At 36.2% G+C, this 26,097-nt stretch overlaps 3 protein-coding genes across 3 annotated transcripts; all 3 read left to right on the forward strand.

Moving 5' to 3' along the window:
* Positions 1 to 3,634: 3,634 nt before the first annotated feature.
* MONOS_15296 (uncharacterized protein) lies at positions 3,635 to 4,479 on the forward strand (the record flags this gene model as incomplete). Its single annotated transcript, XM_067868162.1, has 2 exons — positions 3,635 to 3,798; positions 3,891 to 4,479. 2 exons carry the CDS (start codon positions 3,635 to 3,637, stop codon positions 4,477 to 4,479), a joined length of 753 nt encoding a protein of 250 aa, XP_067735515.1.
* Positions 4,480 to 13,896: 9,417 nt separating this feature from the next.
* On the forward strand, positions 13,897 to 14,316 carry MONOS_15295 (uncharacterized protein; the record flags this gene model as incomplete). The annotated part of the gene is made up of 1 exon (XM_067868161.1): positions 13,897 to 14,316. The coding sequence occupies one exon, from the start codon at positions 13,897 to 13,899 to the stop codon at positions 14,314 to 14,316; it is 420 nt and encodes a 139-aa protein (XP_067735516.1).
* A 9,311-nt stretch (positions 14,317 to 23,627) lies between these two features.
* MONOS_16335 (uncharacterized protein) lies at positions 23,628 to 24,150 on the forward strand. Its single transcript, XM_067869251.1, has one exon. It carries the CDS (start codon positions 23,791 to 23,793, stop codon positions 24,034 to 24,036), a length of 246 nt encoding a protein of 81 aa, XP_067735517.1. The 5' UTR covers positions 23,628 to 23,790; the 3' UTR covers positions 24,037 to 24,150.
* The last annotated feature ends 1,947 nt before the right edge of the window (positions 24,151 to 26,097 follow it).

The following is a 26,097-nucleotide window of genomic DNA, read 5'->3' on the forward strand; positions in this document are numbered from 1 at the left end:
GTTTATTGATGTTCTAATTACTCAATACTTGAAATGTCACAAATAAAGTTTGAAATTGAACAATCTTTATCATTATTTATGTTGTATTTTTTCTGTTTATATTGATGGAATTCTTGGAGTCACATTCAGTTCGTTTATAAAAATGCCAATTCAATTATTAATAAACGAATGCATTGGAGCTCGAACAAGTTATACTTGTTTTCATATTTTTTTTAACAAAAATTGTTGTTTGTTAATTGAACTTCTTTTTTTCTGACTGTTTTTCACACTGAAATACGGGCAATTATTTTTTAATATTTGTGAATAATATTGGATCAACGTTTTCTGAATATGTTTGTTGTTGTTAATTACGCTGTAGTGAAGTTGTCACATTGAGTTTTGAAATTTTTTCAAAATAACCAAAAAAATGATCAGCAAAAGTGATTTTGACTTTTTTGTTTCTTCATAAAGTTTCAATGAAAAGAACAAACAGTTGTTTTCAGAATGAAAACATATAATGAAATTTTTTGGAAAGAAGAATGAAGATATTTTGAATTTTTCTTGTGATATGAAAAATACAGTAATTCAAAATTCTCATTCAATCAAAAAAAAAAAAAAAAAAAAAAAAAAAAATATGTTAAATTTAGAAAGACAATTTAATACAAATCCATCACTGCAAACAGAAAAGCAATCTAACAACGCAAATAATATATTTTCTTTCTCCTTCAATCTCACCTTTTGCCTCTCATACTCCTTTTCAGCCTCTTTTTCTGATCCAATATGCAATAGAATCAAAAGAGGATCTCTTTGAATTATGCTATATAATGTAATATCAATCAGAGAAGTATTCAAAAATGTGGGTTTGAATAAAAAAGCTGTCGATTAGAGGAGGTTGTATCAGTTTGAGGAAGGAAGAAGGTTCATTTCGTCAATGAGACACTTCATGTTCTCCGCAGTTAATGTTCTATCCACAATTCACTGAAGCGAATTTTTTACGTGAAAAAGTTAGGAAGAATGATGTACATGAAAGACTCAGAGCAAGGCATGTTCGCAGCTGTCTCTCATAACAAAGTTGGTCATACTCAAGGTGCAACTTGGAGGATACGCTTGTTAAGCTGGAAAAGCTGGAGATACATTTTTCTGTTGTTGAAGTTAATGATTCGCAGGAGCTTGGTTTCGTTCAGTCAGATTGAGCCTGTGAAGAAGATGAGTCGAACTTCCAAGAAGTCTTTTTCGATAAAGAAAATGGAATAATCATTCAAAGGCATGCGCATCAAAGGTGAGACGAGGTTGACAGGAGGAAAGAAAAGATAACTGAGAAGTCGATGAATGGATATTGAAGATCTCGTGGAGAGAAATGAGGAGAAGGCGGAGAAGAGGAAGTTGTTGAGGAGGAAGATGAGGAAGATGAGGAAGATGAGGAAGATGAGGAAGATGAGGAAGAAGGAGAAGGAAATGATGTTGATCGTAATGGTTGTGTTTGTGGTTGTAATTATGGTCAGAGTTTGTCACTTAAGGTAATGGTGGAGGTTGAGCCATTTCCTGTGATTTTAGTGTCAACAGCATTGAATGTGAGTGTTTGAGTTGGAATATATATTGAAGTTAGGGGGGTGAAAGAGGCGTTTTGGGTATCTGTCATGCGAACAAGAGCGAATTCGATTGTTTTGCATGGACTGAGTTGTGTGATTCCGCAGAGATCGGTGTTTGTCCTATTATTTGACACGATTTTATAAGTTGTTATGATGGGGAGCCAAACATTATATGCATCGCTATCTGCGGTTGCTGCATTTCACATTATTTTTGTTGGATTTATTGTGTCATACTTATTGAATGAAAATTGGGTGATGTTGCTTCCATTGAATTAGACATCATTCCATCTTCCATTTTTGGCAGCGAAGCCATCCAAGAAACAGAACGTGATGAATATTACACTATTCATTTTAGTGAAAGTGTTTGTGCAACACAGGGCGGCTCCACCATTGGAAGTTGATGAACTTGTCAATTTATTATTGATGAAGAGACACTCAACGATAAAAAACATGTTGGGCTTGTTATTCGGAGGTTAATGAAATGTGAGAGAGACAGCATAATCACCATATGAGTTTGGAATGCACTTGCATTTTGAAGATAAACATTGAGCACATGTTGGAAAATCAACAATGTTAAAATGCCAGCCAGTTCAACACCAGTTTGTCATTGAACAACTACCCACTCTGTTATCTGAAAACGTTGAATTAGAAGTGGATGGCGATCAAGCTGACAATTCACTCATTTATCTACTGTCAAGAAACTTGAAAAATTGTATTTTGTTTTTTCAGCATTTTTCAAAAATTTCTAGATCATGAATGTTAAACCTTTGTCTTTTAGAATTCAGTGACATTTTAGAATCAACAGTATGTCATCGAACATTGCTCTCTCATGATTATATTGTAAGGCATTTTGTTATGATTGATCTTTGAAGGGATAATACTTAATTTACAGAAGTTATTGCGATATTTTATATTTCAGTAATAACAACATAAATAATGATAAAGATTGTTCAATTTCAAACTTTATTTGTGACATTTCAAGTATTGAGTAATTAGAACATCAATAAACTTTCAAATCACAATCATTAACGTTTTTAACGAAAAAGATATAAACAAGGATTTAATTATGGTATAGATCACAACAATTCTTTTTTGAAATTATTCGTTGACATTTCAAAAAGTTATTCCACCCAAATGTGTTAATTTTTTATGTTATTGATTAATATGTTGTTGAAACGAAAAAAGTTGTTTAATTGAAAGAGGTAGTTTGTTACACTTATGCCAAATATTTGGCTTCAGGCATTTTCATTGAAGAATTATGCATCCAAGATAAACTTTCTGTGATCAAATAATTTGAAAGAAAAGTGTTTATTTTTCTAAATACATGAAAGGTTACAAAACATTTTGCTTGTATGTCAATGACGTTTGTTTACAGATATGAATAAACATCTGCGTCGCATGCCTTCTGACGTGAACATTATTGGAGTGACGCGATATGACTGAAAAAATATTTTATTCACTCATTTTTATGTTGTTTTTTTGTTTGAAACTGATAACATAAAGAATAATTGATAAGTGGTAAAATATTTTTATTTTTGTTTAATAATTGATTTTAATTTTTTTTTTTCATACGTTCATTTTCAATTTTTTATGAAACAATGGGTTGTGTCGTGATCATTTCTTTAAAGAATATATACCACAGAATTCACGTCACTGTCTGTCGCTGAAGTGATTTAAGTCAACAGTCCATTTTTTCAAATGTTTGTATTTTTAATTTTAAAAAATGTCTTTATATAAATTTTCATCTTTAAAAAATTGTTGTATTTATCGTTTGTGAAAAATTTTTATATTTTCATTTTTTCTTATATTTTTTTACAAACTTATTTCAACCTTTAAAGCACGCTCTTCACATAGACATGGAGCGGACAAAAGATGTGCTTATCAAAACTTAGACAATGGCAGGAGTTTAGAGGCTGAGGATCAGAAGCGAATAACGGTTCGGAGAAAATAGAACGTGTTGTTGCCTGCGCGGTGCTGAGAGAATTTTTTAGCAGGAAGGAGATGTTGAAAAGCACAGAGCAGCAGCAGGGTTTGTGGTGATTGAGTCACAGTTGTTAATATTTTCAATGACATTTGAAAATGGAAATGTGAGATTGAGGAGGAAAGAGAGATGCGTGCTGGTGGTTGAGGAGTGTGTGGCGATTGGGGATGAGCTGAGACAGATCGATATGCAGGTGTTCCAACAGAGGAGGGAGCGTGCGGAGGTGGGGAGCACAGCAGTGAGCGATATGTTTGGTCCGGGGAGCAGATGCGAGCTGAACAGGATGGTTAAACAGCAGGCGCAATTGGTATGTGTTTCTGCTCCGTGCTTTCGAACGTCAGCTGGACATGCAGCTGGGGGCAGGCGCGGCTGGAGTTCGTGGTGCAGGAGCTGGTGCAGTGCGGGCTGTACTTCCAGATAATTGTGCGTGGGGCAGATGGGGGCCAGCGTGTGAGGACATACAGTTTTGAGAGCACAGGGCAGAACACGGAGCGGCGGGGGTTCGGGAGAATCGGGCGGGGGGTGATTGAGGAGAGAGGGGCAGATGAGGAGGTGCTGGCGAATGTGGTGTATTTGAGCGAGGAGCTGGCTGTGGAGGAGCGGAGAGGCGGGGAAGGGGGAGTGTGGAGAACAGGGGAGGAGACAGGGGAGGATGACGTAAGTGAAGGAAAAAAGTTCAACGAGACAGCAGCAATTACACTGGAAAGAGGAAAGGAAGGTATAGGCAGGGGGCAGAGCCTGCTTGAGCTGAATGGGAAGACGATCATACTGCATATTGAAGTGAGTACAATGTGTGTAATAGTGGTGGTGATTACTGTGGGGTTCCACGTGCGAAAGCGTCGGCAGAGGAAGCAGCAGGATCAGAGACTTGTGCATCCCAAGGAGATGGCAGAGGAAAAGCAGAAGAGCAAAGTGTGGAGTGGATGCTGAGAAAACATTGAAGGAATTGAATGAAGAACTGGAGAAGAATGTGGTGAGGAAGGATGGATGTTCATGATGAAAAAAAAGGGAATGGAGGATGTGGAAACGGAAGAGAGGAGGGGAAGAGTGGTGTTTAGAAAGAGGAAGATAATTATGAACATCAAACGAGAGAATTGTTTGGAGTTGCGAATTTGGATGTGGGACGGATGCTGGAGCTGCTTCACTGTGAGTAATACTCAAAGAAAGTTGTGTTTTGTGTGGTGCACGGGTGTTATCACATCCTGCGGAGCTGGGAGACGGAGGTGCTGCTTCCGAACATAAGCCAGCTGGAAGAAATGGTGAACGGGGAGGATGTGATGGCGTTGCGGGATGTGGAAAGCGACGAAGAGATGTGCAACCTTAAAGAAGCGGGATCCGCAGAAAAAAGGAGCTGGAGCTGTTCACGTGAATGGACTGCGTGGAAGTGAGGAGGAAAAGGGAGCGGAGGGCAAGTGCAGAGGCAGTGCGACTTGCGAAAAAGAATAAGAATAAGAATAAGAATAAGAATAAGAATATGAATAAGAATAAGAATAAGAATAAGAATAAGATAAAGATAAAGAAATAGAAATTGAAACAGCAAAAAAGATGAGAAGAGGAGGAGGGGAAATAATAAAGAGGAGAAGACGAAGAATTCAATAAAGAAAAGAAAGAAAAAGAATGAGATAGTGATGATTACGATGATGAATGTTAAAAAACGAGGAAGTTAATCAGAACCATCAAAATGAATAGCAATGACGTGCATTTTTTTTATTCATCCAAAGAAACTTTCACAAAAAGGAGAGGAGCAACTTTCAAATGAAAACAAAGAAACAAATTTAGGATACAGAAAACAAAATAATTTATAATTTTTGAAATCATTTTTAATATATGTAACAAGAAAGAATTTTGTTCTTTATTCATGGAAAATATTTCCTTGATTCAAATTTATTTTTTAAAACTCGCAATATTTTTATTTTTGTCGAAACAAACTATTCTTAACAAAAATGAATAAATTTTTTATTGCAAATTACAAGAATCAATATGGAGAATCATGAAATATGTCTATTGTAGATAATATTTTTTCCAATATTAATACACACTGAAGTTTTATTCTTTTCAAAAATGAATATTAATAAAAATGCAAAACAGAAAACAATTCTTCAAAAACATTAACAAACAAATTAAACAATCTTGTTGCACATTTTTAGTGAAAGTTATAATTTATGTGAAAGTGTGAAAAAGAATAGTAATAAATTAATATTTAATTAAAGTTAATTGATTAAAAATTGTGCAAAAATTTTTGTCATGAGAATTTTGAATTATTGGTAAATGTTTTATCCTTTTCCTAGCAAAATTTTTTAAAATTGTTGGTTTTTCTCAGGAAAAAAAAAAAAAAAAAAAAAAAAAAAAAAAAAAAAAAAAAAAAAAAAAAAAACCTGACGTGCACTGAATGACTTTGTCTCGCCTTTTCCAAGGTGACGCAGATGTTTTGATAAAAAAATCCAATTTATTTTGAAATCTGACAAGTTTCAAATAGTTATTAGTGAAACAAATTATTTATGATTTGTTCATCAAAAGCTTGGAAGTCCATATTTTTCCCCAAATAGTTTATCAATTTTGAATAATAAATTATGATAAAGATTATTATACCAAATTTAATCATTAAATTTCTAACTTCAATAATTTTTGTTGTTATTTTTGAAATGACTTAAATTTGGGGGTGTGGATTATTGCAAGTTTTTTTCCCATTTATTTATCAATCCATATTAAAATGTCTGAAATATAGTTATTACAGTTAAAGTCAATGCTTGAGATGAAAGAAAGGATATGGTCTATTGATAAGAAGTTATCAATTTCAAGTGTTCATTTCCAAATATTCAAAATGAATTTTCAAACCGAAATGTTTGACAGACAAAATAGAATTTCAAAAATGAGGAAAAAAATGAAAAACAATATATTCAAAAATTGAATTCATAAGCAATCAGTATTTTAGATTGTTTTGGTGTTTTTTGTTATTGAAAAAAAAATTCAATAAAAAGAAGTATTTTTCTGTCTTTAATATGGATGTTGCAGAAGCAGTGAAATCACAATCACCAATGGCGGTATGGGTTTGCCAATAATTTATTTTATTTATTAAAAAAAAAAATAAAATAAAAATAAAAACATCAAAACACTAATTCAAATAAATATCAATAATTGTTGCGAGGATTGAATATTCACAAAGATATCCACAATTATTCACGCTCCAAGAAAAATAACATTTTTGAAAAAATCAGAACAAACAAATAACTCCGTTTCGAGAACAACAACAATTAACAACACTTTCAAAATTCGACAATGGCAAACCACAAGCTCACCATTTCATGCACAAAAATTCTCATTTCAAATTATTTTATTGTGCAACAAATACTAAGAAAAAGAAAAACAAAGAACAGATATTTTTTTATCAATCTTTTTATGCCTTTACCACAGAAAGCACAATCGTTCAGAAGGCAAACAGAATGAAACTGCTCAACAAACACAAATGCTCTGAGCAAACACACTATTCCAATTTCAAACAGCACTCATTCTTTCGACAAAATAATTCACACTCTAATGAAAATCTTTTTCTTCTTCTCTTGCTGGATCACTCACTCATTCAAAAACAATTTTCCAAAGAAAACCCCGAAAAAAAGCAATTATCATATTCAGATTCAAATAATGATCAATCTCTCATCTATTTCATAATCATCATTGTGAATGCACGCTTCACAAATATAACTCTATTCTTTTTCTATTGATTTATTCTTTTGCTCACCAAAAACCCCATCGATGGAGCCATTCTCCCCAACCTCAACAGCCCATCCACTTCTCTCTCTGCCTTCAATGCTTCTTTTCTTCACCAAACTCGATCTTCATCAAATGCACCTATCGTTCATATTGGAACTGAAACTCACAGAAAATCACTTGGAAGACTGTCTTCATTCGATGCAAGTAGCCATCGCTTTGAGTGGTGCGAATGGAATGATTCAACTGGTGGATCAAGTGATGGAGGTGCGCTTAAAGTCAATTGCACAAACGCAAATCTCGAAATCACTTCTTGTTCATTCAACAATTGTTCATGCACCGGAGAGGGGCAAGGTGGAGGGTTATACTGTAATAGTTTGTTGAAAATTGATATTACAAAATCCAATTTCACAAATTGTTCTGCTGCTCATGGAGGAGCAGTTCATACAACAAATCCACAGCACAATTCTGCTTATTACCATTCAGAAAACAAAGTCGAAAATTGTTCAATATCTAGCTGGTGCGGAACTGGTTGGTATTTTTATATTGGTGCTTTTCCAGAAAACGGTCAATTCCTGTTTTCCAAATGCAAGTGCATCTCAAATTCAGGTAACGATTCCGCTGGTTCTCTCACATTCAATAATCCTCCACAAAACAAACCGAGTCAGTTTTTGGTCAATGATTGTCAGTTCATAAATAACAAATTGACATCAAATTCAACTTCATGGGGAGGTGCTGCAATGTTTTTAGGAATACTTATTCTTGGATGAATGAAATAAAATTCATCACATTTTGTTTTTTCAATGGCAACACTGCCACAAATGGCAGAGGAAACGACGTGTTTTTCAATGGAAGTAATATCACTCAATCTCCATTTGAGAATTGTGGCTCAACAACAGCATCAAAAAGAGTGTGGAATCAAGGAACAGCTGATAATGCTGAATATAATGGCTGACCGTAGCTTATCTTTCCTTCTCTAATTTTTCCAATGAAAAGTCTTTTCATGTCCCTTCTCTTTTCCTGTTATTATCTCTTTCTCCATTTTCTCCTCTTCTCTCATTCCTTCTTTTCTCTCAAATTTGATAGTTTATTTCTTGAATCTTGTCATTCATCCTTGTTTGCTATATCGCTTCTCAAAATTACCCTCCGTTTATCCAAATACTTTTCTTCCCAAATTCAACATTCAACTCGAATCTCCTCTTCGAAACATCTTCTCTCTTTAACACAAAAATCTCTTCAACCCTCTCAATCTCATTTCCATTTATCAATTATCCTAAAAATCAGAATCTTATTTCTCTTTCTCTTTCTCCTCTTCTTTCGTCTTCTTTCATTCTTCTTCCTCTCTTTCTTATTTCTGAATATTTCCTTCGGTTGCAAAAGTTCATCTTTTTCTTCATTTCATTCACGATCTCTGACGTAGATATCAAATTTGAAGAAATTCAAAATAGATGAAGTGAATGATGAAGTGGAAGAAGAATTTGAAGAGCATGCAATGAGTTGGTGAGTTGATTGAAGCTGAGAATGATGAAGATAAATAAATAAACAAATACCGAGATATTTGATTTTCCATTTTTATCTGGTTTTCTTCTTTCATTTTTGTGTGTTCTTCTTACTAACAAAATCCTCCAATTCAACCATTTTCCTCCACACTCACAACCCCATTGATGGAGCCATTCTCCCCAACCTAAACAGCCCATCCACCTCTCTCTCTGCCTTCAATGCCTCTTTTCTTCACCAAACACGCTCTTCACCAAATGCTGCTGTCGTGCATATCGGATCTGAATCTCAAAGAGCGAAACCTGGAAGACTGACTTCATTTGATGAGAACAGCCACAGATTCGAATGGTGTGAATGGAATGATTCAAATAGTGGAAGTGATAATGGCGGTGCACTTCATGTCGAGTGCACAAATGCCAATCTCGAAATCACTTCTTGTTCGTTTTTCAATTGCAATTGTCCAGGAAGTGATAGTGGTGGAGGGGCATTATACTGTCATTACTTGTTGAAAATAAATATGGCAAAATCAAATTTCACGGGATGCTCGGCTGGCCATGGAGGAGCAAATTGCATCAGGTATCCTCAAACGAATTCTGTTTGGACGTTCTCAGAAAATAGAGTGGAAAGTTGTAAGATAACATACTGGTGTGGAACGGGTTGGTATTTTGCGCTTGAAGGAATTCCAACAAATTTTCAATTCTTGTTTTCCAAATGCAAGTGCATTGCTAATACAGGGGGCAATTCTGCTGGTTCTCTCACATTTAATGATCCCCCACAAAATAAACCAACTCAGTTTTTGGTTAATGATTGCCAATTTATAAATAACAATCTGACTGCATCTGCCAGTTATGGAGGAGCTGCCATCTATTTGGATGTCACTTACTCTTGGATGAATGGAATAAAATTCATCACATTTTGTTTCTTCGATGGCAACACTGCCACAAATGGCAGAGGAAACGATGTCTTTTTCAATGGCAGCAGTATCACCCAATCTCCATTTGAGAATTGTGGCTCAACAACTCCAACAAAAAGAGTGTGGAATGCAGGAACTGCTGATAACGCTGCGTACAATGGCTGGCTCCCACTCATTGCCCAGAACAAAATCGTTGCAAATGGTGGAACTGATGTCGATGCCTGTGGCAGACCCCAACAGACCCCATGCGCCACCATCGAGTATGCCCTCAACGCCTTCATCTCCCTCCTCCAAGACGCCTCTCTCACCCTCCTTTCCTCAACATTTGTTCCAACTCAAACACTCACTTTCTGTGCAGTTGACACAAAAATCACTGGAAATGATGAAATTTGTCTGATTTCTTTATTATTCCTTCTATTTTCATCATATAAAACAGTTAATATTCTATCATTATTTCTTTTAATTTTTGAATATTTTCCGTATCATTGCCAAATTCATGAGCTTTCATCCCATTTTCAAATGGCATATATGCTACTATTTGCTTAGAAAAAGAATAACATCAACGCAGAAAAAATATATCCTCATAAGTTTCTCTAATTTTGTTTCTTCAATTTCGAGTCAGCCCTCAGTGCGAAGGTATTATCTTTTTCCTTTCTTCAAAAGAGTATTTCTTCGATGATATCTTGTAGTTTCACATAAATTATAATTTCTTCATTTTTTCCATTCCAATTTGTCTGCATGCTATTCATGCCCCGCTTTCGTAAATTCTCATTTGAATGTACTTCTCCTTCAAATTCAGTTCGTCTTCTCTTTTTATTTTTCGCGACTCGTTGAATGCACATGAAGTTGCAAAATCTCTCGAAAGGCACTGTCAAATCACTCATTCTGAACAGCTTCTCCTCCTCCTCCTTCTTTTTCTTCTGCATACCCTTCAACCTCCAAATGAAAAAGAAAGAATCGTCTCTCTCTCTCTCTCTCTCTCTCTGTTTTTTGTTGTGCGCCCTGATCGACTTTTCTTGGCTTAAAATAGCATCACTTCCATTCCTACACAGACTCGACCGCTGGTTGCGACAGATTGAAAATAAGTGTTGTGCTCCTGAACAGTCACAGGAGATAAGGCCCGTCATTGAATCTGATGGATTTTGATGGGAAGAAAATAACAATATTTTTGATATCCATGGAAGTGAGTGAGGATGACGAAGATGAAAGGCATCACAAACAACAGAAATGTGATTTGTTAGGTGGAATACTTGAGACGATGTCGCAGAAGTTTGATAAAAATGAGGAGGAAAAGGAAGCAGAAAACGAAGGAATGGGGGAAGTGGAATAACCCTCGCCATCACTTATTATTAGCATGTGATTGTCGCACGAAGCTTAAGTTGTGCAAACACCTTTCGATGCCAATGTAGTTTGAGGCAAAAAGCGTTGATAAATATCAATGCTTCGGAAGTGAGCAGGGGAGAGCAACACAAGATTGAGCTTTTTCTGGAAAAGAAAAGTGGAAAGCAACGAGACAAAACAAAAAAGCCTGTGAAGATGAAAAGAATAGCATGCAACAACAAGCAGCAAGCATTTGATACACTTTGAAGCACACTCAGTTGATCTGAAGAAGGACAAGAAAAGGACGATAGCAACGATGAGCCAACTGTTCGACACTGCCGCATTTTTCTTTTCAATCAAATCCAAACTGGCATTTTTTTTCTTTTCTTTTCTTGTTTGTTTTTGATTCACTTTGGTGCTGTTTTTCGTTTGCTTGAAATATCTCTTCTGCTCATTTCTCTTTTTTGTCGCTGCCACGCTCGCGTTCATTTCGCTTTATCGTGTTTTGCTTCGATGTTTCCTGTTCATTTAGAATCAATCTCAAGTCTTTCACTTTTCCGCAGTTTTCTTCATCTTTTCCATTTTTCTTTCACATTTGCATCACAAAGTTGGCAAATATTTTCATTTTCTTCTTTGCTTTCCTCTTGTGATGCCCTGTCATCCGTCTCTTTTGGCAATTCTTCCCTTTTTCATTTTCATGTCTATTTGTTGTAATGAATCATTTCTCTGTTGGGATACTCTGCCATGCTTTGTAACTCGTGGCTGTCTTGAAGGCGGATTTTTACCCCTTCAAACTTGCTTCGTGTTCCGTTGTTTCGCTCTGCAAAAATAAGTCCTTTTGTTTTTGCCAGACAACTGCGTTTGTAAGCCCTGTTGCTTTATTGGATTTGCAGCTGAGGCAAACAAGTCAAGAACAAATGAATGAAATAAGCAGTCGATTCAGCAGATATTGCTGCTTGCTGTCTTTGTTTGGTACAGGCAAACACAAAACATTCCCTTGCCTTGCTCATTGACTGTAATCAAATTCGTCGCCTTTTCAACCACTTGTTTTGTCATTCGCAAATGGTAGTTCCCTTCCTTCATTTTTTCTTATTCGTACTCCTTTTGTTATTGTTGCCTCCTTTATTTTTCTTTGCAGTTATCCATTTGCCTTTATCCCTTTTCAATGGTCGTGCTAGACTGGCTTGAGTGTTTGAGCTTTTCATTTTGCTCAAACAATTCTTTAATTTCTTCTTTTCCACATTTCCCTGTTTTTCTTTTTCTCTTTCTCTTTGCTCAATCTAGCTTGAAAATATATGATGACCAAAACGAAGCATATCCATCTGGATCATCGTACAAACATAACTTCATCATTATCGAAAAAGTATTATTTTCGTATGTTCAAATGGATATTTTTCGTCCCCCTCTTTAATTTCGTATTCTCCAATATTCTGAATAATTACCATTCATAAAGACTTTCCATCTTCAAATCTTTCTTCCGGGCCCATTGCAATGCGAACCTTAGCAACATTTGTAGAGTAACATTGTCCTTCGTCTATTGCTGTACAGGTGCAGCGCTTTGCGCTGACGCATCATTCATTCTGTAGATGAATTGTTTCCATTCATGTGCAACAAAGCATGAAAAATAACTCGCAAACACAAATATTAATACTTCATCCAGCTTTAAAACGAGTTGCTTCGGCATAACCAACGAAATAGACACCATTCTGAACAGCCACTGGAAATGCAATACAAAAGCATTTTGATGATCATAATCCATTTTTTTCATAACGAATGTTCGATTGATTCCGAAAACAATATTTGCTTTTCATTTGTTGCTGATAATTATTAACAAATATTACCACGAATAGCTCCCATGCTATGCTCGATAATGATGCATTTATAACCATAATCCAATACGAAACACTTAATTGAATTTTTATGCGAGTTTTGAGTCGTTTTACGCGCATAATATGCTTTTCTCTGTTTGTCTAGAAATGTAAAATTTGCGCCAATATATTTTCGTGAAAGCTGATTGCGCTGAACCTTGGAACGAATCGGGCATTGTGCAGAATGATTTAAATCAGCTGGCTGATGATTCAAACCAGACCGCAGCATTGCATTGCGATAGAATTGAATGAACAAAATTGTATTGTGCGAGGCAAGTGCGCGGAAGTAGTGTGTAAAAGGAAAACTTTAAAGAAGTTCAGATGGGCAAGTTTTGCCCGAAACGAGCTGCCTCCTAACGAAAATATGTATTATCATCAAACCAGTTCCTTTTGCAAGAGCACAAATCATTACGTGCAGCGAAGATACGCCGTTTTTGTGGTATGAGCTTCTATTTGTTTGAGCAGTTTATTTGGTTGTTTTTGTGTGAGAACGCAGATCCGGATGCTGATTTATCGCAACAAGGAAATCATTACATTCTACAACTGCATTACTCGTGCAACGAATGAATTCTATGAGAGCATTTTCACTTTTGGGCTTGAGAAGAAGCTTTTATGCTTGAAATTCTTCTGTCTCATTGAATGTGCTGTCTTCGTCTTCTTTCCTCTGTCATGGCGTCACTGATGCTATTTGTATCGCCGGCAAGGGGATTGGCTTTGGAGATATATTGCTCCACTTTTTTCTCTAACATGGGTGCAAAGCAAAGCGTGGCCATCCTTGAATTGGGTTTGGGTTTGCGTTCTTGTGAAGAATTAATTTGTGCGCTCGGCAGTGAGCCAGCTGTGTATGGCAACGCAATGAATAGTTCGATTAATGCTATAAAATCATTATTGAAAAAACTTCCCCTTAAGGATTGATTCGTTTTTGTGATTGGTGAGCAAGCAGCGCGCAAAGGAAATGTTTGAAAGAGTTGTTCTGGATCGCATTAACCTCGGGGAGGGGGAAACGAGCCCTTGGGGCATGCGAATTGGAGAAGCATAAGGGCGATGTATCTGGACGATGGAATCACTGCTAAGGCGCAAGTGGATGATGCCATTAGACCTGCTGCAAAAGAGTTCGAAATTGAGGGCTGTGCCTGCAACGTTGGATCAGGGAGATTCTGTCATTGGAACCGGCGGGGTGCAGCTGCAGCGGTTGCTGAGAGCTCTTTGTTGGAAAGGAGTGTTGTGGCGATGAAAGCGACAGGAATAGAGCGGGTGCTTGGAGCTGCAGATGCTGTTGGAGCACAAGTGCCAGCGACAAGGCGATTGCTGCAGGGTAATTTCAGTTCGAATGTGAATGCTCTGCCTTTGTTGGGGCACGGCAGGAGATGTGCTGGGAAGGCAAGTCTGGCAGCAGGGGGGTCACTTGCTCCGCATGCGGGGCGATTCAGCACGAATTTGCGAGGGCTGTTATTTTGCTGTTGAAGAAGAAAATATGAGGAAAGAGGGGCAGCATGGATTGAGAGGCCAAACAAACAAACAAACAAGCAAACAAAATGGGGAAAGAGGGGCAGATGAACGAGAAAAGCAGCTTTTTGGAGTGTGAGATGCGAAGAAGCGGAGAAATGCAACTATTTTTTATTTTTATTTTATTTTTGGATGGCGATCAGCGAATGTTTGTGACTGGATGGGACGTTTCAGGCAGGAAGGCCGATTTTGTTGGGGCGATTTTGCTTGTCGTTGGAGAAGCGATGCATTTTGAGTGCAATCTGGAGAGAGTTTGGTTTTGTTCTGTGTTATGTTTTCTGGAGCTTGTTTTGCTGCTTTTGGCCAGCCGGCCTCAATTGAGTGAGATTTGTTGATTGTGGCAGAGGCAGGCTTTGGTGAAGGCATCGAGAATCTTCTTGCTGAAGGGGAAATGCCTCAAAAAATGGGGAAGACGCTGCTGCTGAGAGGAAGCGATGGGCAGCCGGGGAGAAGCGCCTGAGGCAGCGGGAGATGCGAATTAATTGCAGGATTCAGACGAGTTTTGGATTGGGGGCGAGTCTGCGGCGCAGGTGCTGCAGGAGATGATGGAACAAGCATTTTTGAGGAGCGCCTGCTCGGAATTGGAATGCGAAGCGATTGATATTATTTTCATGCGAACATTTGAATTGTCTGAATGTGATTGGAGCAGCAGGTTGGCTGGGTGCAGTTTTTTTGGTGGGAGAGGAGCAGGCTGTTTCTGAACGGTGGGAATGAGGAAGACAATCTGCTTGTGGCTGGGTGAATGTGTTGACAGACTCAGGAGAGGAGAGGAGAGGAGAGGAGGGACAATTTGTTGTGCTGTTTGGTGTCTTGTTGCAATCGACTGCTTGTTGTGGGATTTCAGATGAGGCAACAGAAACTGCTCGACATGCTGTGGCAGTCACACACAGAGCAGAATTGAATGAGATTGAATGAGATTGAATATGATTTGGCATATTCAACTGTTTAATATTTTCATCATCATCATCATCATCATCATCATCATCATCATCATCATTTTCTTCTTCTTCTTCTTCACCTTCTTCCTCATTAACAGACATTTCAAACTGTGCAGCATCTTCTCCAATGGAATCAGCGATTGATGAGCACGCGCCAATCAACTTTTTCCCAGAGTCGTTTGTTTCAACTCCTTCAATCATCAACTGAACAACTTTTGTTTCTCCTTCTCCTTCTCCTTCTCCTTCTCCTTCTCCTTCTCCTTCTCCTTCTACCTCTTCTCCTTCTTCTTCTTCTTTTTATTCATCTTCACCTTCTTCTTTTTATTCTTATTCTTCTTCTTCTTCTTCTTTTTCTTCATCTTCACCTTCTTCTTTTTATTCTTATTCATCTTCACCTTCTTCTTCTTCTTCTTCTTCTTCTTCTTCTTCTTCTTCTTCTTCTTCTTCTTCTTCTTCTTCTTCTTCTTCTTCTTCTTCTTCTTCTTCTTCTTCTTCTTCTTCTTCTTCTTCTTCTTCTTCTTCTTCTTCTTCTTCTTCTTCTTCTTCTTCTTCTTCACCTTCTTCACCTTCTTCACCTTCTTCACCTTCTTCGACCTCTTTTTCTTTTTCTCAATCTTCTTTTTCTTCTGCTGATTCTTCGTCTTCGCATTCATCTTCACTTGCATTTTCATTTGATGCTTTTTGTATTTTCAGAGCCAATGGACAAACATCATTATTTTTTGTTTTTGAAGAGAAGGGAAATGAAACCACTCAAAGTTTGCAAATGAACTGAAGATTTGATCTTCACAGACAAATAAATGCGAATTGGCCAATATTATTTGTTATTGGGGTTTTATATTCCTTTCGAAGTCAACTTATCAAATGTGACATTTCATCATCCGACAACATCATACAAGTCATTTTCATCATCTTCTTCAGAAATGTTATTTGACTGATTGTTCATCTCTCAATAACTTCTTCTTCATCTTTTTCTTCTTTTTCTTCTTTTTCTTCTTCTTTTTCTTCTTCTTTCCAACGAACTGCTAAATCTTCACCATTATCTTCTGCTTCTTCAATGCCGTTTTCAATCACTTGGCATTGGATCAGGTCATCGACCTCCTGATGCATTTAAGCTGTACAATCAGTGCATCGCAAAATTGAACTAACAATTTTATCATTCACAATTCTTCCTCTCAGCGTCCATTCACCGCATACGCCATTATTTTATGTTTCATTCATTATTCTGACAAGAAAAAAATTTGTCTTTTCATTCAAATGTTCTTCAACGCTTTCTTCGATGAACAACAAAAATTAAACTGTTTTTTTCATTTCATTCAACAACTCTCAGATTGGAAGGAAGGCTTCGCCTTCTGCATCAATTTGGAAATTCAAAAGAAATATTCATTCAATCACGGAATATCATCAGAAATTATTTTACAAAGGAAATGATTCTAAATCCTATCGAGAAAAGCCGACCACAAAGTGCACAATAAAAAATAGAAATTAAATCTGAATTATTATTTTGGAAGTTGAAAGAATTCACAGAAAATAGAAGGAGCAGGGCAGAAGACGTTATTTGGAACAAATTATAATGTGGATGATCTTTGAGAGATTTCTCAATGTGATACACTTTTAATGAGCCATTGAAGATGAAACAAAGAAAGAAAGCAATTTTGAGGAAAAGGCATATTTGAAGGGAAATTTCAAAGAGATAGTTGAGCGAATCGGATACAAGCATGTTGAAACATGAAAGCTGATGAAAATATAATAATTGAAGAACTTTCTTATATGATTGAAGAAATGCTATTTGAGAGATGAAATAGATGATGTAAAGCAACAAGCTGAATTTGCATTTGATTAAGAAGAGAAAATAAATGAAGAAATTTTGAAGAAATGTTTTTATCTGAGCGGATGGTTAGGATTTTGAAAAAATAAGTGGTATATACTTCAATTGAAAAGAAGATGAAACCTCAAGAAATTTTCAAAGATATGGAAAATATTCAAAATTTGAAGATGAAAGAATTTATATGAGAATCAGAAAAAAGTCATTATTTCCTGTTGTTTTTGTGTCAACTGCGCTGGATGTGAGTGTTTGAGTTGGAACAAATGTTGAGGAAAGGAGGGTGAGAGATGCGTCTTGGAGGAGAGAAATGAAGCTGGTGAGGGCATACTCGATGGTGGCACATGGGGTCTGTTGGGGTCTGCCACAGGCATCAGCATCAGTTCCATTGCTGGCAACGATTTTGTTCTGGGCAACGAGGGGGAGCCAGCCATTGTACACTGCATTGTCTGCTGTTCCATTATTCCACACTCTTTTTGTTGGAGTTGTTGAGCCACAATTCTCAAATGGAGATTGGGTGATACTGCTGCCATTGAAAAAGACATCGTTTCCTCTGCCATTTTTGGCAGTGTTGCCATCGAAGAAACAGAATGTGATGAATTTTATTCCATTCATCCAAGAGTAAGTGACATCCAAATAGATGGCAGCTCCGCCATAAGTGGATGATGAAGTTAATTTGTTATTGATGAACTGACACTCAACGATTGAAAACAGGTTGGGCTTGTTATTCGGAGGCCAATGAAACGTGAGAGAGCCAGTTGAATCGTTGCCAGAATTTGCGATGCACTTGCATTTGATAAACAGAAATTGAAAATTTGTATAATCATTTCCGAGACCAAAATACCAACCAGTTCCACACCAGTTTGTGATTGAACAGCTTTCAACTCTATTTTCAGAGAATGTCCAAACAGAATTTGTTTGTGGACTCCATATTTTCGCAGCTCCTCCATGAAGCGCAGAACAACTTGTAAAATTCGATTTTGTGATGCTGATTTTCAACAAGTATCGACAGAATATTGCTCCTCCTTCACCATTGCTTGATGTACATTTGTTGAACGAGCAAGATGTGATTGTGAGATTTGCGTTTGAGCAGTTGACATAAAGTGCACCTCCCCAATCAGTTCCACCATTTGAATCATTCCATTCACACCACTCAAAGATATAGCTATTCAAAGCAGTGAAGGACAATCTACCAGGTTTCGCTCTTTGAGTTTCGGATCCGTTATATTTTACAAGATCATTTGGTGAAAAGCGTGTTTGGCGAAGGAAAGAAGCATTGAATGCAGAAAGAGAAGTAGATGGGCTGTTGAGGTTGGGGAGAATGGCACCATCGATGGGGTTGTGGGTGTGGAGGAAGATGGATGAGTGGATGGAGAGAGATGAGTGAAGGGAGAAGGAGGGGATTGTATTGGTGTTGGTGTTGGTGGATGTGGAAGAAGAGGAAGAAGAGGTCGATGTGAATGGGTTGAGTGAATGTGAAGGAAGGGATGGAAGTGAGAGATGGAACGAAAAGGAAATGGAAGAATGAAAAGATGCTTTGAAATGGATTGATTTTGTTGAAAGAGATTTTGCAGTTTGCAATATTTAAGAAAATGAAATTGCTCAAATTGTTTCACTTTTCCTTTAAATCATTCCATTTGATGAAAAGAAATTGCCTTGTGTTATCTGCAATGAAAATGAAAATTAAAAAATTATTGAAATGAATTTTTGAATCAATAATTAAATTTTCATTTTGTTTCATTTTCGCGTTTTCATCAAAAAAACAAAAAGATCGCAATTTCAAATGATATTTATTTCTGAGGAAACTGAAAACGCAAAATTCAACAAGAAGTCGAAAAATATTCCACAAATGAAAAATATTCGTTTTCTGGCTTGAACTCTGGATAACTCGGAATTAATGAATCATTTTTTTTCCCCCCATTTATTTGTGAATAAATAAGTTAAGAAGAATTTAAGGGTGAAAGTGAATTTAGGGATGGCTTTTTTGATTAATTATGAAAAATCATTTCATTATTGACATTTGGTTTAAATATTTCCACTGTTTATCATTTTGCTAAATTATCTTTGAAATTCAAAAGAACACTTCATCTGTAATATTTATCGTTATTTGATACTGTATTTGCATTGACCAATCAAGGATGATGCATTTTTTAATGAAAAAAAGATGATATTGTCAATTTTTCATGAAAACTTCCAAATGTTTAATTTTCATAAAAAACAAAAATTTCATATTTTAACGAATTTCTGTTCCCACTCACGTAACTTTTCTCATTTGGAAATAATTACATTGCTCAGGTTCTGTTTCCATTTTGGTGAAGTTTTATTAGTGTGAACAGAAAATTGATAATTATATGAAATTTCTATTTAATTTGTAAATTAAACAAAATGTAGTTTTCATTAAAAATTAGCTATATGGTGCTTGCAAACAAAACAAAATATTCAAATGAATGTTTTGATTTTGTTTTTTTGGTATTGCATAAAAAGAAAAGAAATGGAAAAGCTTTCCAAATATTTCAACAATGTGTTTGACTTTCATTGTTTGTAATTCAAAATAAAAATAACAGATTTTTTTTCTATAATTCATTGTTTCATATAAAATGAGTCCTTTCCATTGAGAGGATAAACTTCATTCTTATTGATGTCTCAAACGTCCTGTCATTCATCATTCCAAAATTATAAAAATTAATAATTTCAATTTTCATTTCTCAAAAAAGAAAAATAACAAAATTGAAGTGTGTTTCCATTCTTTGTTCATTTTTCAACTTTTTGTTTAAAATTTGTCACTTCAAACATTCACATTTCCAGAATCAATGTCTGTAAAACAATTGAAGGATATCATTGAAGAATTGAAAATTGATATGATTTCAAAGATAATCACCCAGTATAGAACTGTTGTTGTCAACAACAGACAACTGTGATAATGGAGAATATCACTTTTCTCGTTCAGAATATGAAAAAGATTTTGGTCTTCACAATGGATCATTTGAAGAAGAACACACAATATTTTTTTTCAACAAAAAGCTTCAAACAAGAACAATTATTGTGATAATGAATATTCGAACCTGTGATAATATTCGATTGAAAAAGAATTCAAAAAAGGTGATGATAAATATTAATTGAATATTCATGAAATGATAACTGGAATGTGAATAATTATTTTCATTTTTTTATTCAGTTGAAAAAAATGATGATGTGGAAATATCTTTGAATAAACTCACATATTAATCAAAACATCACTTGATTGTTTCCACAGAAAATTGAGAATACATTATTTTTGAGAATCCTTTGTTCTTGGTTTTTCTGAAAAATGGATCCAATGATACAGAATTGAAAAGTGAATAAACGAAGAAATTATCAAAATCAAAGAAGTTCTCCAATCCCAAAAATTACATTCTGATTTTCATGTTTTTCAGTCAACAACAATGACTTTTAAAGGAAATAATTTTGAATATCAAGTTATTGTGGAGCTTGGCTTTTAATTCGTTTCAAAATGAAAAATTAATAATCATTTTGAAATCAATTTTTCATTTTCTGGTTGCAAAATAATAATTATTATTTAGGCATTTGAAGAACAAAACAAAAGAAGTACATTCTCTAATCAAACCGAAAATTTTCGATTGAACAAAAGATAATTCAGAAAACAATACAAAAGGTATTTTGATGATTGGGCGAAGAATAAAACAATGATATTTTTATTCCTTGTTGGAATAGAAAGGATTAAATCATCAGAAGATCTGACAAATAGAGAAATAATTCAAAATTTTTGCTTTTCAATAAAGACATTTCATTGAAAATAGTTTTGAAAAATAATAATTTGCAGCTTCAACATAAAAATACAAATAGATGTTGTTGAAAATATTCATATTAAATAAATTCAAAAATTTTAAATAGATTTCTGAAAATTTTCAGTTGTTGTATTCTTTCTCATTTAATATCTCTATTTCCATCCACTCAACCATCTTCCTCCACACTCACAACCCCATTGATGGTGCTATTCTCCCCAACCTCAACAGCCCATCCACTTCCCTCTCTGCCTTCAATGCTTCTTTCCTCCACCAAACACGCTCTTCACAAAATGCTGCAAAGGTGTATATTGGAAATGAAACTAATCGAAAAACACCTGGAAGACTGGATTCCTTTGATCTGAACAGCCATAAATTTGAATGGTGTGAATGGAATGATTCAAAAAGTGAATCAAGTCGTGGAGGTGCACTTTGTATCGATTGTGCAAATGCAAATCTCACAGTCACTTCTTGTTCGTTCAACAATTGTTCGGCAAAAGGACACAATGGTGGAGCATTAGATTGCTTTTATCTGTTAAACGTTAACATCACAACATCTAATATCACAGATTGTTCCGCTTTACATGGAGGAGCTGTTGAAATAGCATATCCACAATCCACTTCCGATTGGTCCTTCTCAGAAAACAGAGTGGAAAATTGTTCAATAACTGATTGGTGTGGAACGGGTTGGTATTTCTGGCTCAATAATATGACTTCAACTTGCCAATTTCTGTTTTCTGAATGCAAATGTATTGCAAATTCTGGTGGTGATTCTGCTGGTTCTCTCACATTCAATTCTCCTCCAACCAATAAGCCAAATCAATTTTTAGTTAATGATTGTCAGTTCTTAAATAATAAATTGACATCAAATTCAACTTCATGGGGAGGTGCTGCGCTGTGTTGCACAGCAACTTATTCCTGGATGAGCGGAAATAAATTCATCACATTCTGCTTTTTCAATGGCAACACAGCAACAAATGGCAGAGGGAATGATGTATTCTTTAATGGTAATTCCATAGCTCAATCTCCGTTTGAGAATTGTGGATCAACAACCCCATCAAAAAGAGTGTGGAATGCAGGAACTGCAGATAGCGGTGTGTATAATGGCTGGCTTCCTTTTATCACTCAGAATAAAATCGTTGCCAGCAATGGAACTGATGCTGATGCCTGTGGCAGACCCCAACAGACCCCATGTGCCACCATCGAGTATGCCCTCACCGGCTTCATTTCTCTCCTCCAAGATGCATCTCTCACCCTCCTTTCCTCAACATTTGTTCCTCTTCAAACACTCACCTTCGGAGCAGTCGACACAAAAATCACTGGAAATGATAAACTTTATCTGATTCTCATATTAATTCTTTCGTTTTCTCATTTTTGACCATTTTCCATTTCACAGAAATATCCTATACCTATCATCTTCTTTTCATCAGAAGTTTATTTTTTTCAATCTATCTTTAATCTCCGCTCATATAAAACCATTTCTTCAAAATTTCTTCCTCTATTTTCTCCTTTTCATCAAATATGAATTGAGCTCAAGAAAAAAGATTCATCGCTTTCATCTCTTCAAATAGGATTTCTTCAGGCATATCAACATGCTCTTCTAAATTTTCCTTTTCTTTTCATTTTCAACAATTTGCTCCAGTTTCGTATCTGTGTAATCTGCAGAAGGCTATTTAGGAACACATCCATTTCATAAATGAATTGCTTCAATACCATTTCCTTTTCACTTCAAATGCTTCAGTTTCCAAATGAAAAGGCCAGAATCATTTTCTTGCTGATTGCATGCCTTCTGATCAGCTTTTCTCGGCTAAAATAGAATCGTTTCCGTTGAAATATAACTTCAGCTGAAATTTTGTGAGAGAATAAATGATCATTTGTGCTTCTGAACGGGAATGAAAGATGAAATCTGATGAAGAATTCGAGGAGAATTAAAATGAAATGGAAATCACAATATATATTTTTCACTTATTGAAGATGGTGCTGAAGAAGAAGATACAATGAAATGAAATCAATTCGTCCAAAAAGCCTTTTTTCATCATGAGAATAATGAATGAAAAATGAAATAAGATGCGCTCAACAATTGATCAGTCGAGATGAAGGGAAGAAAATGAAGCAATTTTCGGTTCAATTTAGCATCTCTGCTGATTTGGATGAATGGATGCATCAGAAGGTCGATTGCCCACCGAGAAGGAAGTGAGATGAATATCGCAAAAACAATGCAGAAGTTGAAAAACACCAAAAAGGAAGAAAAAAAGGCGGAAACGAAGGAGAAAAAAGTTAAGATCACAACGAAGAAGAATGAAAAAAAGGCAAAGAAGAGGCAAAGAAAAGAAATAGGTGTAATATAGTCCAAAGGCAGAGGAAGACTAGATTGTTTGAGTGAATGAATCGGACGAGGATGCAGAAAGCAGTGAAGAAGAACATGAAACAGAAGAAGAAGAAGAAGAAGAAGAAGAAGAAAGAAGAAGAAAAGAAGGCATTAAAGATAATCTTGCTTGTTTTGATGTTGAAATTGGAGATAAACTGGACGAGAAAGAAGGAAGAAGGAAGAAGGAAGAAGATGAAGATTTCGGAGAAATAGAACCCATCAAAGAAATACAATCAATATTTCCGTTTCTGCTTTTCCCTTTCCTCTTTCACAGTCCAATCATCAGCCATCAATCCAATTTTCCCCTTCTCCTTCCTCTTCTCTGAATATTCTTCTTCTTCTTCTTCTTTTCCTTCTTCACATTTGAATTGCTCTTCTGCTATTTCTCTGCTCATTTCTTTCTCATCTCCTTTTGATCCAGTTTCTTTTTCATTTCTCAACTCTCCCAAAAAATTTCATTGCTCATCAGACAGCAAACATTTTGATGTGGCTGAGTCAAACGAAGATAATCATCCGAATGGAGACATGAAACAGGCTGTGATTGAAGATGACGATGAGAAGGAAGATGATGATGTTGATGGAGGAGAAAATGAAGATATCCATAATGGTGATGAAAATGCTGAGGAAAATAAAAGCGAAGAAGATGAAGAGGAGGAGGAGGAGGAGGAAGAGGCAGTGCATCTGAAGAGTGTGGAGGCGGAGAAGGCATCTGCACACAGAAGCAATCAGATCCTTCACAAGTGCTCCAAAAGGGAATCTTCGACAGCATAGGCGTGTGGTAGACACTCTCAAATTGTGTGTGAAATCAGACAGAAACAATTGCAATCACAACCACAACTACTCGAATTCGAGATCATATATGAAGAGGAATATGAAGAAGAAGAAGAAGAAGAAGATGATGATGATAGAGGAATTTGTTTGCATTCTTCTTGTTGAATCACAACAGAAGCACTGCTGCTTGGATGCTCAAAATGAGGCTGACTCCCAACATTCAATGAATTTGAAGCGGATGATGGTGAAGACGGTAAAGAAGGAGAAGATGGTGAGGAATGAGGAGGAGAAGTGGGTGAATGGAGGGAATCTGAAGGAAAATGAGATTGTGGTTGTGATGAGCGAGCATCATCCTTCTTCTCCTTCTCGTCCCCTTTCCCAAAATTTCGAATGCCATTATGCCTACCAAGAAGACGATGTTTTGCTGCTCCTCTCTTCCCTTCCCCACCTTCTTCCCTCTGTTCTCCCAATGGCTGCAGAAGAGGTAGCGTTTCTTCCTCACAAAATGACCCAGGCAACTTTTCAGGCTCGCCAAATGTGTCGCATAATTCATCCCCAGTCATATTTTTAAACTGCTTTTGTATGTTCCTTTGGCTTCTGAGGATATGGGAATACTTTGTTGTGTGTGTCTTTCCCCAAGCCCTTATCATCTCTTTCTTCTTTTGTTTCCTCTTCCTCTTTCTCTTCTTCTTCTTCTTTTCCTTCGTTATCATCATCATCGTCTTCGATTTCGTCTTCATCAACTTTCATCTCATCTGAAATTTCCTCCAAATTTTTGGTTGATGTGCGAGAATTGAATGAGAACACACTGAAAAATTGGAACGTGAAGAGGTTACTCGCTCTTGTACCTCTGGGATTGCTAAGATGTCTCCTGTTGCTCGTCTTTGCTGCGCATCCTGAAGCATTCAAAGAAGGCCATCATGGATATCACATTGAAGGAGTGATCAGCAAAATGCAGATGAAGTTGCAGAAGCAGAAGCAGAAGCAGAAGCCGAAAATGAAGAAAAACAAGAGAGAGAGAGAGAGAGAGAGAGTTCGCTCAGTCGGAGACATTCACAAGAAATTCACTCACATGTTAGGAGAACACACGTTGCGATGGAGAAATCTCTCGAAGGTCATCTCTGTTGTCATTCGCCCTCCCCAAACAAGAATCGTTTCAATATTATTATCTTTTCGTCTGTGTCTCCTTCATTCACTGGAAATGGAGGGAAAGGCATCCTCCTTTTCTTATTGCATGTCTGTTTCCCTTCTTTTCTTGCCTCATCATAACATCTCTTCCATTTTCATTTATTTCAGCTGATATTCATTATTTGAATAAATATTTCTTTGTGTCTTTCCAAATAGCAAAAATAGATGAGATCTGGCGCTGAATTCGATGGGAATTCGAATGAAATGGAAATGTCAACAATATTTTTGTTGGTCATCGAAAAAATCGAAGAAGAATGTAATGGAAATGAAACGAGCTGAATTTGAGCAGATAGATTTTTTCCATCAGTTTCGCGAATAAAAAAGAAAGCTCATTCATCCAATGATCGCAGAGACAAAGGAAAGGAAATGAAATAATTTTCGGCTTAATTTTCCTGTGCTTCTGATTGAACAGCTGAAATGCATCAGAAGGTCGATGCCCTGATCCAATACAAAGAAAGTGAAAATAGCATCGAAAAAGTTGGAGAAAGAGTTGAAGATAATGATGAAGATGGCACACTTGGTGTGAAAGGACAAATTGCAGAAGGATTTAAAAAAGAAGAAGAAGGTGAAGAAGAAGATGGTTGTGAAGGTGAAGAAGAAGGAGACGAAAGAGATGAAGAAGTGGAAGAGGTTGAAGTCAAAGAAGGAGGAGGAGGAAGAAGGCGAAGAAAATGAAGAAGAAAAAGAAGAAGAAAAAGAAGAAGACGAAGAAGAAGAAGAAGAAGAAGAAGACGAAGAAGAAGAAAAAGAAGAAGAAGAAGAAGAGGAAGAAGAAGAAGAAGAAGAAGAAGAAGAAGAAGAAGAAGAAGAAGAAGAAGAAGAAGAAGAAGAAGAAGAAGAAGAAGAAGAAGAAGAAGAAGAAGAAGAAGAAGA

This window comes from Monocercomonoides exilis (assembly GCF_001643675.1).
Source record: "Monocercomonoides exilis strain PA203 chromosome Unknown scaffold3-2548433, whole genome shotgun sequence".
Classification (NCBI taxonomy): Eukaryota; Preaxostyla; order Oxymonadida; family Polymastigidae; genus Monocercomonoides; species Monocercomonoides exilis.